This window comes from Camelina sativa, chromosome 2, assembly GCF_000633955.1.
Source record: "Camelina sativa cultivar DH55 chromosome 2, Cs, whole genome shotgun sequence".
Lineage (NCBI taxonomy): Eukaryota > Viridiplantae > Streptophyta > Magnoliopsida > Brassicales > Brassicaceae > Camelina > Camelina sativa.
Window position 1 is genome coordinate 19,396,788 of NC_025686.1, and position 15,021 is coordinate 19,411,808.

Consider the following 15,021-nt stretch of genomic DNA (forward strand, 5'->3'; position numbering starts at 1 on the left):
AAAAAATTAGAAAACATTAAATGAAAATCAACCAATAAGGAGAGACCAAAACCTTACTTTTATATATATGATATATTGCTTTAAACTTTGAAATGAGAAATATATTATAAACAATAATTTTACATGAGAAATATATTAATTTAGCCAACCAAAATATGAATATAAGTTTAGCCAACCAAAATAAATAAAAAATATTAAAATTTAACCAAAAATAATTTCTCTTGAAAGATAATAAGTTAGTAGGAGGAATGAATTAATGTACAATTATTGGATAGGAGTTACATTTGAGTTAAATGGAGTTACATGTCTTTAATTATAAATAAATATTTTAATTTTTTATAACCTAAAATAAAAGGAATACCAAGTGGCTGAATCAAAATTCACATGATTTGGTTGTTTGTTGATATAAACTCAACACTTACACATAATATTTCAAAATAAAAAATATTACTTTTTAAGTGACAAACTAAATTAGTTTTCTTATAAAATTATATGAATTCTTCAATCTCAATAATTTTTAAAATCCCAAGGATAACTTATATTTTTTTGGTTTTCTCTCATCAATTTAATTTATAGTGCTAGATTTCATACTAATGGTTTCATCTTTAGAGAATTTAGTGAAATGATATTTTTAAAATTATATTTTATTTTTATATTTAAGTTCCAGTTGAATATGTTTTGTTTTTTGGATAATTTTTATTTTGATTAAAGACACAAAAAACCAATTGTTTAATTATGTTCTTTTTGTTTTCAAAAACCTCAAATCATAAAAAAAAAATATATATTATATTGATCTCTGCAGATTTAACAATTGGATCACAAAACAAAATAGTCTTTATAAATGGATAAATGGATAATTATATTGATCTTTAAATATTATATTGATCTTTATAAATTATTTAAAATGATACATGAATATGTGAGATAACCAGAGACATAATAGATAATTACATATGGATCATTTCAACTTTATGATCTTATTGTGTGGTGAATATTGTAAGGAAGTATGAAAATAATGACTTATAAGATGTTAATATAAAATAGAAAATGGAGATAAACATTTTAAAAGATTAAAATAAATATATAAGATATACATATCATACAAACTCTAAAACTAAGCTTTTACAATGATATTTGATTTGATTTTTTATAACCCATACAACAACAATAACAAAAAAAAAAAAAAACAAAACAAAACAAAACAAAACAAAACAAAACAAAAAAGAGATTTGAGAGTAGTGGAAGAAGATGAGAGAATGAAAGAGTGATAGACTAAGAAAATAAGATAATGAGTATTTATAGGAAGAGAAATGATGAAAAATTACATTTAGAAAAATGAGAGTTACAATTCTAATTTAGGGGGTGGTATTGGTTTGAGATTTATGAAGATTTTTGAAGAGTTCAACAAAATCATTAAAAATGAATAAGTGAAAGATTGTTAAAGATTGCTAGAGAGTTTTGTTGATTAGTTTTATAAAATCTTGTAAAGTCCTCTAAACATCCCTGTATTTTTGTGATACTTTCCATGACTTTATTTTGTAAAAAAAGTGTTTAAAATCATGAACCAATAACATAATAATTGAATTCATTAACAATCCTAGATTCTTTTGTTTTAATTGAATAACACAAAACTTTTAATGACTTTATAAAAGTCTGAATCCAATAATCCATATTTGTTAAGATTTTAAATGACTTTTTACAAATCACAAACTAATAACATTAAACTTTAACAGAGTTTAACAAAATATTGATCTAATAACAACAGATTCTATATAACATTTAAAATCTTTAAAACTCTATTAAAATCTTAAACCAATAACCCCCACTTATTGTTTTGTTTTAATACAATGGATTAATACAACTTAGTGGAGAAATAAAGTTAATGCATAATTTATAGGGAGAAGCTATAAAGATTTCAGTTTTATATTATGTGAGGTAAATGTGAAAATTAATTGTTTTAAATTTATGTTTTAATATATATATATTTTTTAAAAATTGCATTGCCAAGTGAACCAATAAGAAGAGACTGAAACTCTACTTTTATATATATGATTTCCCCACTTACCATTTTTTATTTTTTTAGAACTCATTTACGCTATTTTACTTGCATTTTTATTTATTTTTTAAAATCTTTCCACTCAACAATTAGTCTACATGATTTTTTCTTTTATGTTTCGTTCAAAAGAAAAAAAAAAGATTTTTTCTTTTATGTAAAAAAATTTGAAAAATTGAACCAACTGAGAAAGATATCTCTAGCATTCTCCACAGCCCAAGGAAATTAGTTTTTTTTAGTAAGAGGAGGCTTATCTAATAAATAATGTTGGCTTTTTGTAAAAATAGCAAGCTAATGTCATCAAGAAGGGGTAATATTATTAGTCGGCTTGCAGTCTCAGTATCTCCTTTGTTGTTCTTAACCTGAAGTATGGCATGTGTTTCTGCAAAAAGATAGAAATCAAAGAGGAAATGAAACAACAGGAGTTTGACCAAAAAAAAAAAAAAATGAAACAACAGGAAAAAACCCTACAACAACATATTTTCTAGTCATCAGTCTCTTAACACATATATACGTTTCACCAGTACCTAACCAATTGCTTCTCATCTGCTCTAAACGGGTTGCTATTTGCTAAGCAATCATCATGTGCTCAAGTAAAATGTTTCTTCTAGTTCTAGCTAGTTTTTACCGGAAGAGAGAACTGAATATTGATACACACGGATACATAAGCAAACCGCAGAACTCAACATCATCTCTTCTTTACCTGGCTAAATTGTAGACTCAGTCCTCTACTGTAAAAATCAATGTATTTAAGCATAAACATCCCACAGTCGTACCTGGGAATTATTACAAAAGACTAGTGTCAGTAGGTCTCTTCACTGCACAACATAAAAAGTGCTATAACAGAGACAAGGAATCAAATAAGCTTCTAACTGGAGAAGATGGTATTACAAAACTAATCTAGGTAACGTAACAGTAGCAGCAAACTATGAGAAAACATTGTTTTTTTTTTTTTTNATTTTTTTTTTTTTTTTTTTTTTTTTTTTTTTTTTCATATATAGACAATGAATGTTTGGAAGATTCTACAAAAGGAGGGTTTGCTAATAATGTAACTAAGATAATATTTCCTTACAAGTGAAGTGATCAATGACATAGCAAAATGGGTATGACATACGTATTTTGTTGCTTAGGAGATTCTGTAACGTATTCTTTGTTCCATGAACTAACGTCAATATCCTTTTCATTCTTGTCTTTTACTTCATCCACCAAGTACTTTGCCTGAAACAATAAAATATTGGTTCCATAATCATGGCATTGCATCTCCAAAGTACCAAAATGGACAGAGAGTTTAATAATCAATATAAGCTATACCGTACCAGAGCATCCAAAATTGTAGGATCAAATACTTCTTCCTTCAATGAATCAAAATACATGAACTTGTGTTCCCTATTGTTAATCACTGCCAGGGCCCAATGTATACCTATGTGGATCGGAACAAATATCTGCACAGGTTTCATCATCATCAATATTCAAATTGGATTATAATATGTGAGAAAAAAAAACATATAACAAAAAGGAAAACCTCACTATGTCACAGTCAATAAGATTATATCCTAGCTTGCTATGGCCAGTCCATCTCCTGACAGCTTGGTAGTTGTAACCGAAGTCGCGTGCCAGCTGAACAAATGTAATTGAAAAATACATATAGGCTGTGAAGCTAGTCATGGGCCTCATGGCCACAAAAACGATCTAACATGAGGAAACATACAAGCATGATGAGAACTAAAACAGAAAGCAAACCTTAACGTAAAAGAAGGTATTGAAGAAATGACACTTGAAGAAGAACTTTTGGGGATCTCTAGTTTCTCTCTCTTTCAGCAGCTCGAGATAGAGATTAATGACCTTATAAAACAAAATAAGGGCAAAAAAACATAAGGAGTTTGGAAGAGATGAGATAATGAGGGAACAGATGACGGAATAATAATAATAATAAAAAAAAATACCTCGTCGTTAAGCCATTGAGTTGGCATTAGGCATTGTAAAGTATTTCCAGCGATTTGAATATAGGATTTTTTATGCGAAACCAAGATCTTCATACTGAGATAATAGCAGCAATACAAAAAAGGACTGTGGTTAAATTCTCTTACAATCAGAAAGAATCATGCTTTCTGAAAAAAACAACAAAATACCTATTCGTCTCAGAGAAGGCACTGTTGACTTGAGCTACTTCCTCCTCTTTGAGCGGTAGGAAAGGTTCACGAGAAAACTTCAAACAAAAATCAATACGAGAGCGCTTAAATAATGAAATCTAAAACAACCTCATCTTTTCGTTATCCTCCTAACAAAGTCATATCATTTGCGAAACAAGAAATTGAAGAGTGTAATGGTTTGAATCACCTCAACAAGCTTCTTTTTACCACCACTCCCATCCGTGGAAGAATGTTCCTCAATCCTATCATCGACAACTTCAACAACGTGGGCTTGTGAATCTTTATGGTTGCTACAGAGATCATCAGCTCTATGACGACGTCTTGCTGCTTTCTTTTTCAGTAACAGGGAAGCACGAACCCACAATTTGATTCTAAGAAATCCTCTGCAACAGGTGTGAAAGTCCTGTCTAAGACTCAATATCGATATTGTTGTGTTCTTACAAGCAGACGAAGAAACAGGTTTGTCCGAGATTGTGCGTTTCTTTCTCGAATCTAGGGAGTGTCGGAACGAGATGCTACGGTTGTGATTGCGACTACGACTGCCATGGTTGGGTACAACGGCCATAACAGAGACAGAGATAGAGAGAGAGAGACTAGTTCAAAGAGTCCGTTCGTTTCTTCTGCAAGTGACTTGGCAAATAAATTGGGGAAAAGAAAGTGATGGAGAAGATGAAGCGGGAGATGCTCAATAGGAGAGACAAATGTTTAAGACAAAGGCAAGAGTGATAACATTTTAGGGTTTAACATTTTAGAGTGAAAGCATTTTAGGGTTTATAAAGTCCCTTCAACTTCACACCCACTGACTCGAGTCGAGCCCATTTTCTAGTTTATATAAATTTACTCAGTAAGATTATAAGAGATCCAACCCAACTTAACCAACACGAAATTCTTCATCAATTTGAATCTGAACCGACTTTTTTTTTTTGGACTGTCGTCTAATCCGAACTGAACTTTGGAATTTTATGAAAATGAAACAAATTAACAAAAATAATTAATGTTTACTAGAAATTTGATAAATATATATTGCAAAAAGAATGCCTAGCTACTAGTGATACATAGTCCACTCCAGCCTTGTTGTGATTGCTTTTTGTTTAGCCATATCTGCATCTCTTTAGATTCCAATCTCATACCCAAATTTTGTCTTCTCACCAACTCTACAATTGTCATCATCGGATGTTGCCTGAACAGGCCTTCCAATCCTTTCTGCTGCATATACCAACCCGAAACTTGTGGATAACCATAACCAATGTGTTTCATATCCATTGTAGAGGGCAAAAAACATCCATTTACATCTCCTCCTTATGATGCACTCGACCAACACATCTAAAGGAGTATTAGAATAGAAACATAGCTTTGTGTATAAAAGATAACTCTCTTTATTAATGTTTAGAAAATATATCTCTCAAAACTAAACACACAAAGCTCTCTAATCTCTCTTGTATGATTGTCACAACTCAACAACCATATTTATAGAACTAGAATTCCTTTACTAATCCTAACATGAATAGAATTCTTCTTTTACCTATTCCTAATGTAACTAGAACTTTTTCTTTTAGCCTATTTTATCATTAACCGACTTGTTACTGATATCTTGGGCTTCAAGCTTCAAAGTTTCTCCAACAATCACCCCCTTAAGCTTTAAATTACTCTTTGTCATGTCATGAACACCGAGCAAGCTTCTCATTTCAATGAATTTGATCCGAGCCAATGCCTTGGTCAAAATGTCAGCCTTCTGTTCAACTCCAGGAACATGTTCTACATCCACCAGCTCCCTTTCAATACATTCTCGTATAAAGTGATACCTCTTGTGAATGTGTTTGTGATAAGTACCTAAGTAGCTTATCAATGAGATAACAGAAATAGGGATGAGAACAGAAGAAAAGGGGATTGAGGTGAAGAATTAGATCAGAGGAAGGAGGAAGAGAGAAGGAGGAAGATGATTGGAAAGAAGAAGAAGAACATTGTTTTTCTTAATTGATTCGATAACCTTCTACAACAAACATTTCGAGATATAAGTAGAGAGACTAAAGGCTTAGACAACAATTCTACTACAGCCCATTAAGAACTAACGACGTGACTTATCAATACCGTTCCCTCAAAGATTCACTTTGTCCTCAAGGTGGATAGAATTGAAATTTTCCGAAACTGCTGTTCGCCTTGACTGTTCCAGCATCTTCTTGTTCAATACTTGTTGCTACTGCAGTTTCTTTCTTGCTAGAGAGTGTCACTTCAGACTCTTCAGCGGTACCCCCTAGCCGCTTTTGCCCTATCTCTTTGGCTGGTATACTAACCACAGGCTGGACCTCTTCGTCTGAGTCTGCTTCTGAACCTAAAATCGCTAATAACCTGCAATCATTAGGAACCAAGACCTGCATTTTTGAACTTCCATCACAAACTGGTCTTCCTTGAAACTTTGGAGCTTGGCGATGCTGTTTTGAAACTTCTTCTCCAACACCAAGATCTTCACTTTCCTCGAATGTAAACTCCTTGGAAACCTTGGAGCTTAGCTTCTTCTTTTCAACATCATCATTAAACAGCTGTTCCTGTCTTGCGACAATTAGGCTTTTGCCCTTACTAACCATACTCTCTCCCTTGAAAACTATCTTGCCCACAAGATAGTTCACACCCTTTTCGACATTGCTTCTTTGTTCATCCTTATTGGTTCCTTCTTGCTCGTCTGCACTCCTTATCTGAACCTCTGATAACTCTCTATTTTATATGTTTTTAGCATCCATTTATGTCTATATTTTGCATTGTTCATACCTCTAACTTAGCATTTTTAGGTCATTAACTGTAGGAATTCACTTTTAGACCATTTAGGGTGTTGCATTTCTGCATTTGCATATTTTGGATGAAAACAGGTGCTAAAGAGCCAAAAACGGGGGAAAACAAGGACAACTCGAGCATGTACCCGAAGGAGCCATCGAGCTGCCAGAACAAAAGTCTGAACCCCAACACGATCGAGGAGGATTCAAGAGCATGAAGAGCAACCCGAAGATCCACCCGAGGAGTAACCCGACTACACCCTCGTGTACCGCATCGAGTAGACCATCGGGCAAGTCTGGGAAGCTAGGACAAAAGGGTTTCCATATATAAACCTCCTCTTCCCCTAGCTCGCAAACGAGCACGCCGCAGACCCTCAAACCAGAGAGCGAGAGCTTCTGTGAGAGAACTGAGCGACTCAAACATTTTCTTCTTGTTTTGCATTTTTATTTTGTAGTTTTCTTAGATTTCTATCTTGTACTCCTTCTACTCTACTCTATCTTTTAATACAATGTCATTTTCATTAATTTATGTTGCTTTGTTATTCGTTTCTATGTCCGAGTAGTGTAGTAAAGTTTCTAGGGATGGGATAGATGATTTTGTGTTCTTGATTGGTTAGGATGCCTTAGTTGATTGTAAATGATTGATAGATTTCCTTCTAGGTTGGTGTTCTTAATGCTGTCAACAGACCGAGAGGTTGTCATTAGATCTAGGGCGTTTACCAATGCTACAGGCCGAAAGGAGTAGTTGAAATGCTTGATTTAGCCAATGCAAGAGGTTTTTACTTGACTCTGAGTAAGAAATTAGATGAGTTTAAGTTTACTGACAATAATGAATCGATCTTAATGCCTGCTTGTTCATATTGCTAGTGCGAGAGTGTGGTAATGTGTTCAAGGTTGATTGTTGCTAGTGCGAGAGTGTGGTGACAAGGTTTTAGAGGTTCATTATCTAGGAAATAGTTGCTTGAGGCATGTAAGGCATTTGTACTGGTCTAGAATACTTAGGATTCAATTACCCCCATCCTTAGGAACTTTCGTATTTTAATTGTTTACATTTCCTTTACTTACTCGACTACCAACCCGATCAGGTACACGATAACCTTTATCGAGTAATACCTCGATCTGTTCATATCTTTCTTGCATACTCGATCACCCCACTCGATCCTGTACTCGATTGCTTGCATCGAGTGCTTAGGTCGTGTCGTTTCCTGTTTATATTCTTTTCTTTTGTTTATTCTAGTATTGTTAGAACCAAAACCCTATCTGCTTGGCTTGACTTGTATTGTACTGATCATATCATTCCTGCTAGCAATAGACAACCATTTGGATTGATAACCCTTTGTACTACAACTGCATAGGGAATTGATACCCTGGGTGAAAACCTGTCTATCAATTTGGCGCCGTTGCCATTTGGTTGATTTCATTTTGCTACATTTAGGATTTCAGCACTTGCTAGATCAAGTTCGTTTGTTTATATTTGGTTCGAAAACTGACTTGTTTGCTTTCGCATTGTTTGTTTTGAATCTCAGGTACAACCCGAGTACCCACCCGACCCGTCACTCGATCACCTGGATCGAGTTGATCCTCGTGTACACCCTCAGACACCTACCTGTGCATGCAAACACGATCCAGAGGTAGCCAGAACCTGAGTCCTTTCATCGACAACATCGACAGACCTCAGCTACTCAGACAACAACAAGTTCAACCAGAACCAACAATCATTGAGGAGACGATGAATAATCATAACGGTCCACCAGCTCCTCAAGCAAGGACCAATATAGGAGCAGGAAATGCTCCATCTACTCACACTCAAAGGAATGGCATTGTGCCACCAGCTGTGCAAAATAATAATTTTGAGATCAAGAATAGTCTCATCCAGATGATACAGAGCAATAAGTTTCATGGATTACCAATGGAGGATCCATTGGATCATCTGGATGAATTTGATAGGCTATGTAGCCTCACTAAGATCAATGGAGTCAGTGAAGATGGATACAAGCTCCGGCTTTTCCCATTCTCTTTGGGAGACAAAGCACATATTTGGGAGAAATCGCTCCCTAAGGAGTCCATCACCACTTGGGAAGCATGCAAGAAGGCATTCCTAGCCAAATTCTTCTCCAACTCCAGAACCTCAAGGCTTCTCCAATGAAGCTTGGGAACGTTTCAAGGGATACACTACTCGATGTCCACATCACGGCTTCAGTAATGCTTCATTTCTGAGCACACTTTACAGAGGAGTGGTCCCCAAGATACGGATGTTGCTGGACACCGCAAGTAATGGTAACTTCCTCAACAAGTTGATGAAGGTTGGGACCTAGTTGAGAACTTGGCTCAATCTGATGGCAACTACAATGAGGAATATGACGCTCTGTGCGATCAACAGGAGAGGAAGATGCCAAGTACAAGAGGGACATAAAAGCCCTCAATGACAAGCTCGATCAGCTCCTCAACCAACAGAAGCATGTTCATGCTATATCAGAGGAAGAGCAGTTTCTACAACAAGACGGGGAGACTATGAAGCTAGAGGAAGTTGACTACATCAACAACCAAGGAGGTTACAACAGAGGGTACAACAACTACAGGCCAAACCCAACCGTGCCCTACCAAACCCCGATGCACAGCCCGAACCCACCATCGAGTTCGTCCTTGCTGGATTTGCTATCCTTAATGCACACAGTCCTCTACACTCAAAAGACAAACACGATTAGCATTAATGCAAGATTCGACAATCTCGCTTGTCATCTGTCCGCCAATTTCAAAGAACTGCATAAACGATTTGATGCCTTGGGATCGCAAATTCAGGTGATTACGGATAACTCGGCTTCCGCCTCAAACAGTCCCACATAGTCTGCAAACACGATCGCCTTACGAAGTGGCCGACAATTACCCCCTAGAACAGTACCAATCGACATCACTGAGGACAGTAATGATCTAGATGGGGAGGACCTCGGTGAACCGACCACTTCTGCTGAACCACCAAGCCACCTCCCGGGATAACCCGACCCCTCACCCGACCACACTACTAGGACAGGTGATCGAGTTGACCCACCAGTACCTCTGCCTCCTGCAGACAAACCGGGAAGAGAAAAGCAGAAAGAAAGGAGATTCATTCCCCCACCTTACAAGCCACCTCTGCCATTCCCTGGACGATTTCGCAGGGAACTCCTGGAAAAGTACAAGGCATTGTTCAAAAAACAGATGCAAGAACTCGAACTTTGCATGCCCCTAATGGACGCCTTCACTTTGATTCCCCCTTACCAGAAATTCATGAAGGATGCAGTTATGGAGCGCATCAAGCAAGTACAAGGGATGGTTATACTCAATCATGAGTGCAGTGCGATAATCCAGAGGACTGCCGCGCCTAAGAAGCTGAGCGACCCTGGATCTTTTACTTTACGTTGCTCGATCGGACCATTGAAGTTCGGAAGATGTCTTTGTGATTTGGGGGCATCAGTCAGCTTGATGCCACTTACTGTAGCTAAACGTCTCGGATTCGAGAAATTCAAGCCTAACGACATCCAGCTGGTTCTGGCCGATCAAACTACGAGGTTGCCAAGAGGAGTTTTGGAAGATTTGCCGGTCAAAGTAGGGTTAGTAGACGTACCAACCGACTTCGTAGTTTTGGAATAGGATGTGGAACCAAGGGATCCGCTTATCTTAGGACGACCATTCTTAGCCACCGCGGGAGCAATGATTGATGTGAGGAACGAGAAGATCTATCTGAAGCTCGGGGAAGACCTCACTATGCAGTTTGACATCCGGGAGACTATGAAAAAACCTACAATAGCTGGTCAAACCTTCTGGATAGAAGAGTTAGAAAAATAGCGTGATGAGGTATTTGAGGAGATTGCGATAGGGGATTGCTTACAAACAACACTGACAAATGATGGTAAGGAGGGATTCGTGCATCAAGAAACAGAGCTCTACAAGGAGATGCTTGATACTTATCTAGATGTCATCGAACCAGAGCTAAGTGAGAACATGATGGAAGCTGAAAGAGAGGGAATGGTACTCGACAATAGAAGCCTGGACAAGTGAGTGGTCAACTCCTACGTCATGTCCTGCAGTTGCTCGACACCAACCAACCCGGACACTGACCCGATCGCCCCATCGAGTAGAGTGATCGAGCACCACCTCGAGCAGCAACTCCAAATCACCGATGATTGGCCAGAATCTAAGGCGCCTAAAGTGGAACTAAAACCTCTTCCAGATGGGCTAAGGTACGCTTTCTTAAGACCTAATTCAACTTATCCAATAATCGTTAACTCTAGCCTGCCTGAAAAGGAATTGAAATTGCTTTGCACTCAATTAAGAAATTATAGGAGAGCAATAGGCTATACTTTAGATGATCAAGGGTATATCCCCTGATCTGTGCACCCACCAGATAAACCTTGAAGATGAATCGTACTCTAGTATAGAGCCTCAACGTCGCCTAAATCCGAACCTGAAAGAAGTGGTGAAAAAGGAGATTGTGAAGCTGCTTGATGCTGGAGTTATCTACCCTATTTCTGATAGTACTTGGGTGTTCCCAGTGCACTGCGTTCCAAAGAAAGGAGGAATAACCGTCGTAAAAAATGAGAAAGATGAGCTAATTTCCACGAGGACAATAACTGGTCATCGAATGTTTATTGACTATAGGAAGCTTAACGCAGCCTCAAGGAAGGATCATTTCCCTCTGCCTTTCATAGACCAGATGCTGGAACGACTAGTTAACCACCCTTACTACTGTTTCCTTGATGGGTATAGTGGATTTTTCCAAATCCCAATATACCCTGCTGACCAGGAGAAGACAACATTCACCTGCCCTTATGGAACTTTTTCCTACAAGAGGATGCCTTTCGGTTTATGCAATGCTCCCGCAACTTTCCAAAGATGCATGACATCTATCTTCTTTGATTTAATAGAAGAAATGGTGGAGGTTTTCATGGACGATTTTTCGGTTTATGGAGATTCTTTCTCATCATGTCTGTCAAACCTCTGCAAGGTGCTAAAAAGNGGTGTGAAGAAACCAACCTAGTGTTAAACTGGGAAAAGTGCCACTTTATGGTCCAGGAGGGAATAGTTTTAGGGCACAAGATCTCAGAAAAGGGGATAGAGGTCGACAAGGCTAAGCTCGAAGTAATGGTTCAGCTGCAACCTCCTAAATCAGTGAGAGATGTCAGAAGATTTTTAGGGCACGCAGGGTTCTATAGGCGATTCATTAAAGACTTCTCTAAGATTGCACGACCGTTAACGCGGCTACTTTGCAAGGAAGCAGAGTTTATTGTTGACAAATACTGTTTAGACTCCTTCAACAAGATAAAGGAGGCTTTGGTGAGCGCACCCATAGTTCAAGCTCCTAACTGGGACCATCCCTTCGAGATTATGTGTGACGCGTCAGACTACACTGTGGGAGCAGTACTAGGTCAGAGAATAGATAAAAAGCTCCATGTGATCTACTACGCCAGCAGAACCATGGACGATGCCCATACGAGGTATGCGACAACTGAAAAGGAACTCCTTGCTGTGGTTTTCGCGTTTGAGAAGTTTAGAAGCTACTTAGTCGTTTCTAAGGTGATTGTCTACACAGATCATGCCGCCCTACGGTACATTTACTCAAAAAAGGACACCAAACCTAGGCTCCTCAGATGGATCCTTCTTCTGCAAGAATTCGACATAGAGATCCTGGATAAAAAAGGAATTGAAAACGGTGTAGCAGACCATATGTCCAGAATGAGAATCGAAGACCCACTCCCAATAGACGACTCCATGCCCGAGGAAAGACTGATGCGCATAGCCTTCTTGGAAGAAATGAGCCACACAATAGCTTACTCGATCCCCGAGTCAACCAGGTCGATTGAGTTCATGGCTATCGAGTCGGCTAAGCTCCCATGGTACTCAGACTTCGTGAACTACATGGTGTGTGGGGAAATTCCTAAAGACTATGACGCTCAAAGAAAGAAGAAGTTCTTCAGGGATGTCAACAACTACTACTGGAACGAACCTTATCTTTACAAGAAAGGGACGGATGGCATGTTCAGACGATGTATAGCAGAGGAAGAAGTCCAAGGAGTATTGGAGCACTATCATGGGTCCGCCTATGGAGGACACTTTTCCACCTTCAAAACAGTCCAAAAGATACTCCAAGCTGGTCTTTGGTGGCCAACAATGTTCAAGGACACTCAGCTCTTCATAGCAAAATGTGATTCGTGCCAGAAAATGGGTAACATAGGTCGACGAAATGAAATGCCTCAACAGCCAATCTTAGAAGTCGAAATTTTTGATGTTTGGGAAATAGATTTCATGGGACCTTTCAACCCACCCTCGAATGGAAACATGTACATCCTAGTGGCAGTAGATTATGTCTCGAAATGGGTAGAAGCAATCGCTAGCCCGTCGAACAATCACAAGGTCGTAATGAAGATGTTCAAAAGCATCATATTCCCTAGATTTGGAATCCCAAGAGTAGTAATCAGTGATGGAGGAACCCACTTCATTAATAGGGTTTTCGAGGGCTTCCTGAAAAAGCACGGAGTCAAGCATAAAGTCGCGACAGCTTATCACCCACAAACCAGTGGACAAGTGGAAGTGAGCAACAAAAAAGCGATATTGGCACGAATCGTGGGAATCACAAAAAAGGATTGGGCATTCAAGCTAGATGATGCACTCTGGGCTTATAGGACCGCCTACAAAACGCCAATTGGGCGGACACCTTTCCAGCTTCTTTACGGAAAAATTGTCACCTTCCGGTCGAGGTCAAATACAAAGCAATGTGGGCGATCAAGCTGCTGAATTTTGATATAAGGACTGCCCAAGAAAAGAGAATAATGGATCTCCATGAACTGGATGAGATACGGTTGGAGGCTTATGATAATTCGAGGATCTACAAGGAAAGAACCAAAGCTTTTCATGACAAAAAGATCCGACACAAGGATTTAAAAGCTGGAGACAAAGTCCTTTTGTTCAACTTAAAGCTTCGGCTATTTCCTGGCAAGCTCAAGTCAAGATGGTTAGGACCCTTCGAAATTAAGGAAGTTCTGCCCTATGGAGCGGTCACACTGCTTGATAAAAATACGAATGAATTTACTGTGAATGGGCAGAGAGTGAAGAGGTACATGGCAAATGAGGACACAGAGGAGGAATCATCTCTGCGTCTCGACGATCCCACGCCAGTATGAGATGAATTGAAAGTCAAGCTTAGAGACTATAAACAAGCTCACTTGGGAGGAAATCCCAAAGGCAGGTCTGTAAATATTATTTACAAGTTTTTGGTGTTTTCTCTCTTCAGTCCTTTCGCCCTACCCGATGAGCTACGCGATCCCAACCTCGATCAACCCCTCGGATGCTGGTCCGAGTAAGTCGTCTGTGCGCATTTCTGAGCTCTCTGACGAGCAAACACCGGCACCTGCTGAAGCCGGAGACGACCCTGTCTACACGTTGGCGAGTATGGAGGCTGCTGCAACCTCCTTCTTCTCCAACCCATGAGGTACCAATTCATCCACCCTTGTATATATCACTGCATTTAGTTTAACTCATTTTGTGTGCTTCTTGGATTCTTTTCCAACTTTTACTTACACATGGACTGTGTAATTTAAGTTTGGGGGAGGGTCCTAGAATGTATTTAACATTGTGTTTTATTTTCTTATTTTTATTATTACAACTTTTTGCATGCTAGTTTTATTCATTTCAGTCTGCATCTATGTGCATTAAAAAACCCAAAAAAGTTTTGAGAAATTTTGAAAAAAAAAAAAAAAAAGAGTGTTCATGTAGTTGCATTTACATATTAGGATTGAGTATAGTTGTTTCATATAGGATTGTTGCATATGCATCTTAGGGGACAATGACTCAAACCACCTTGTTTAAAATCAAACCTTAGGGTTGAAGCTATAGCCCTTAGTCACAGTTCATTGTTGCTAGATCAATCTTTGGAAAAAAATGAAAAATCTTTGCTTAGATCCTTTGTGTCGTTTGAATGCTTTCTCCACTTGCTTGAACATTAGAACATCTCTATATTATTGGACTTAATTTGAACTTTAATTATCTTGCTTATGGAACTTGAATACTTGCTCATGGTAAC

The 15,021-nt window shown here is 38.2% G+C and overlaps 2 protein-coding genes across 2 annotated transcripts; one reads left to right on the forward strand and one right to left on the reverse strand.

The window, feature by feature from the left end:
• Positions 2,373-4,768, reverse strand: LOC104754190 (putative ubiquitin-like-specific protease 1B). Its single transcript, XM_019230950.1, has 9 exons — positions 4,391-4,768; positions 4,183-4,259; positions 3,997-4,090; positions 3,794-3,895; positions 3,581-3,670; positions 3,370-3,495; positions 3,168-3,271; positions 2,757-2,829; positions 2,373-2,435 (listed from the first exon to the last, which is right to left on the reverse strand). Exons 1-9 carry the CDS (start codon positions 4,766-4,768, stop codon positions 2,373-2,375), a joined length of 1,107 nt encoding a protein of 368 aa, XP_019086495.1.
• Positions 13,772-14,122, forward strand: LOC104754195. The gene has a single exon (XM_010476338.1). It carries the CDS (start codon positions 13,772-13,774, stop codon positions 14,120-14,122), a length of 351 nt encoding a protein of 116 aa, XP_010474640.1.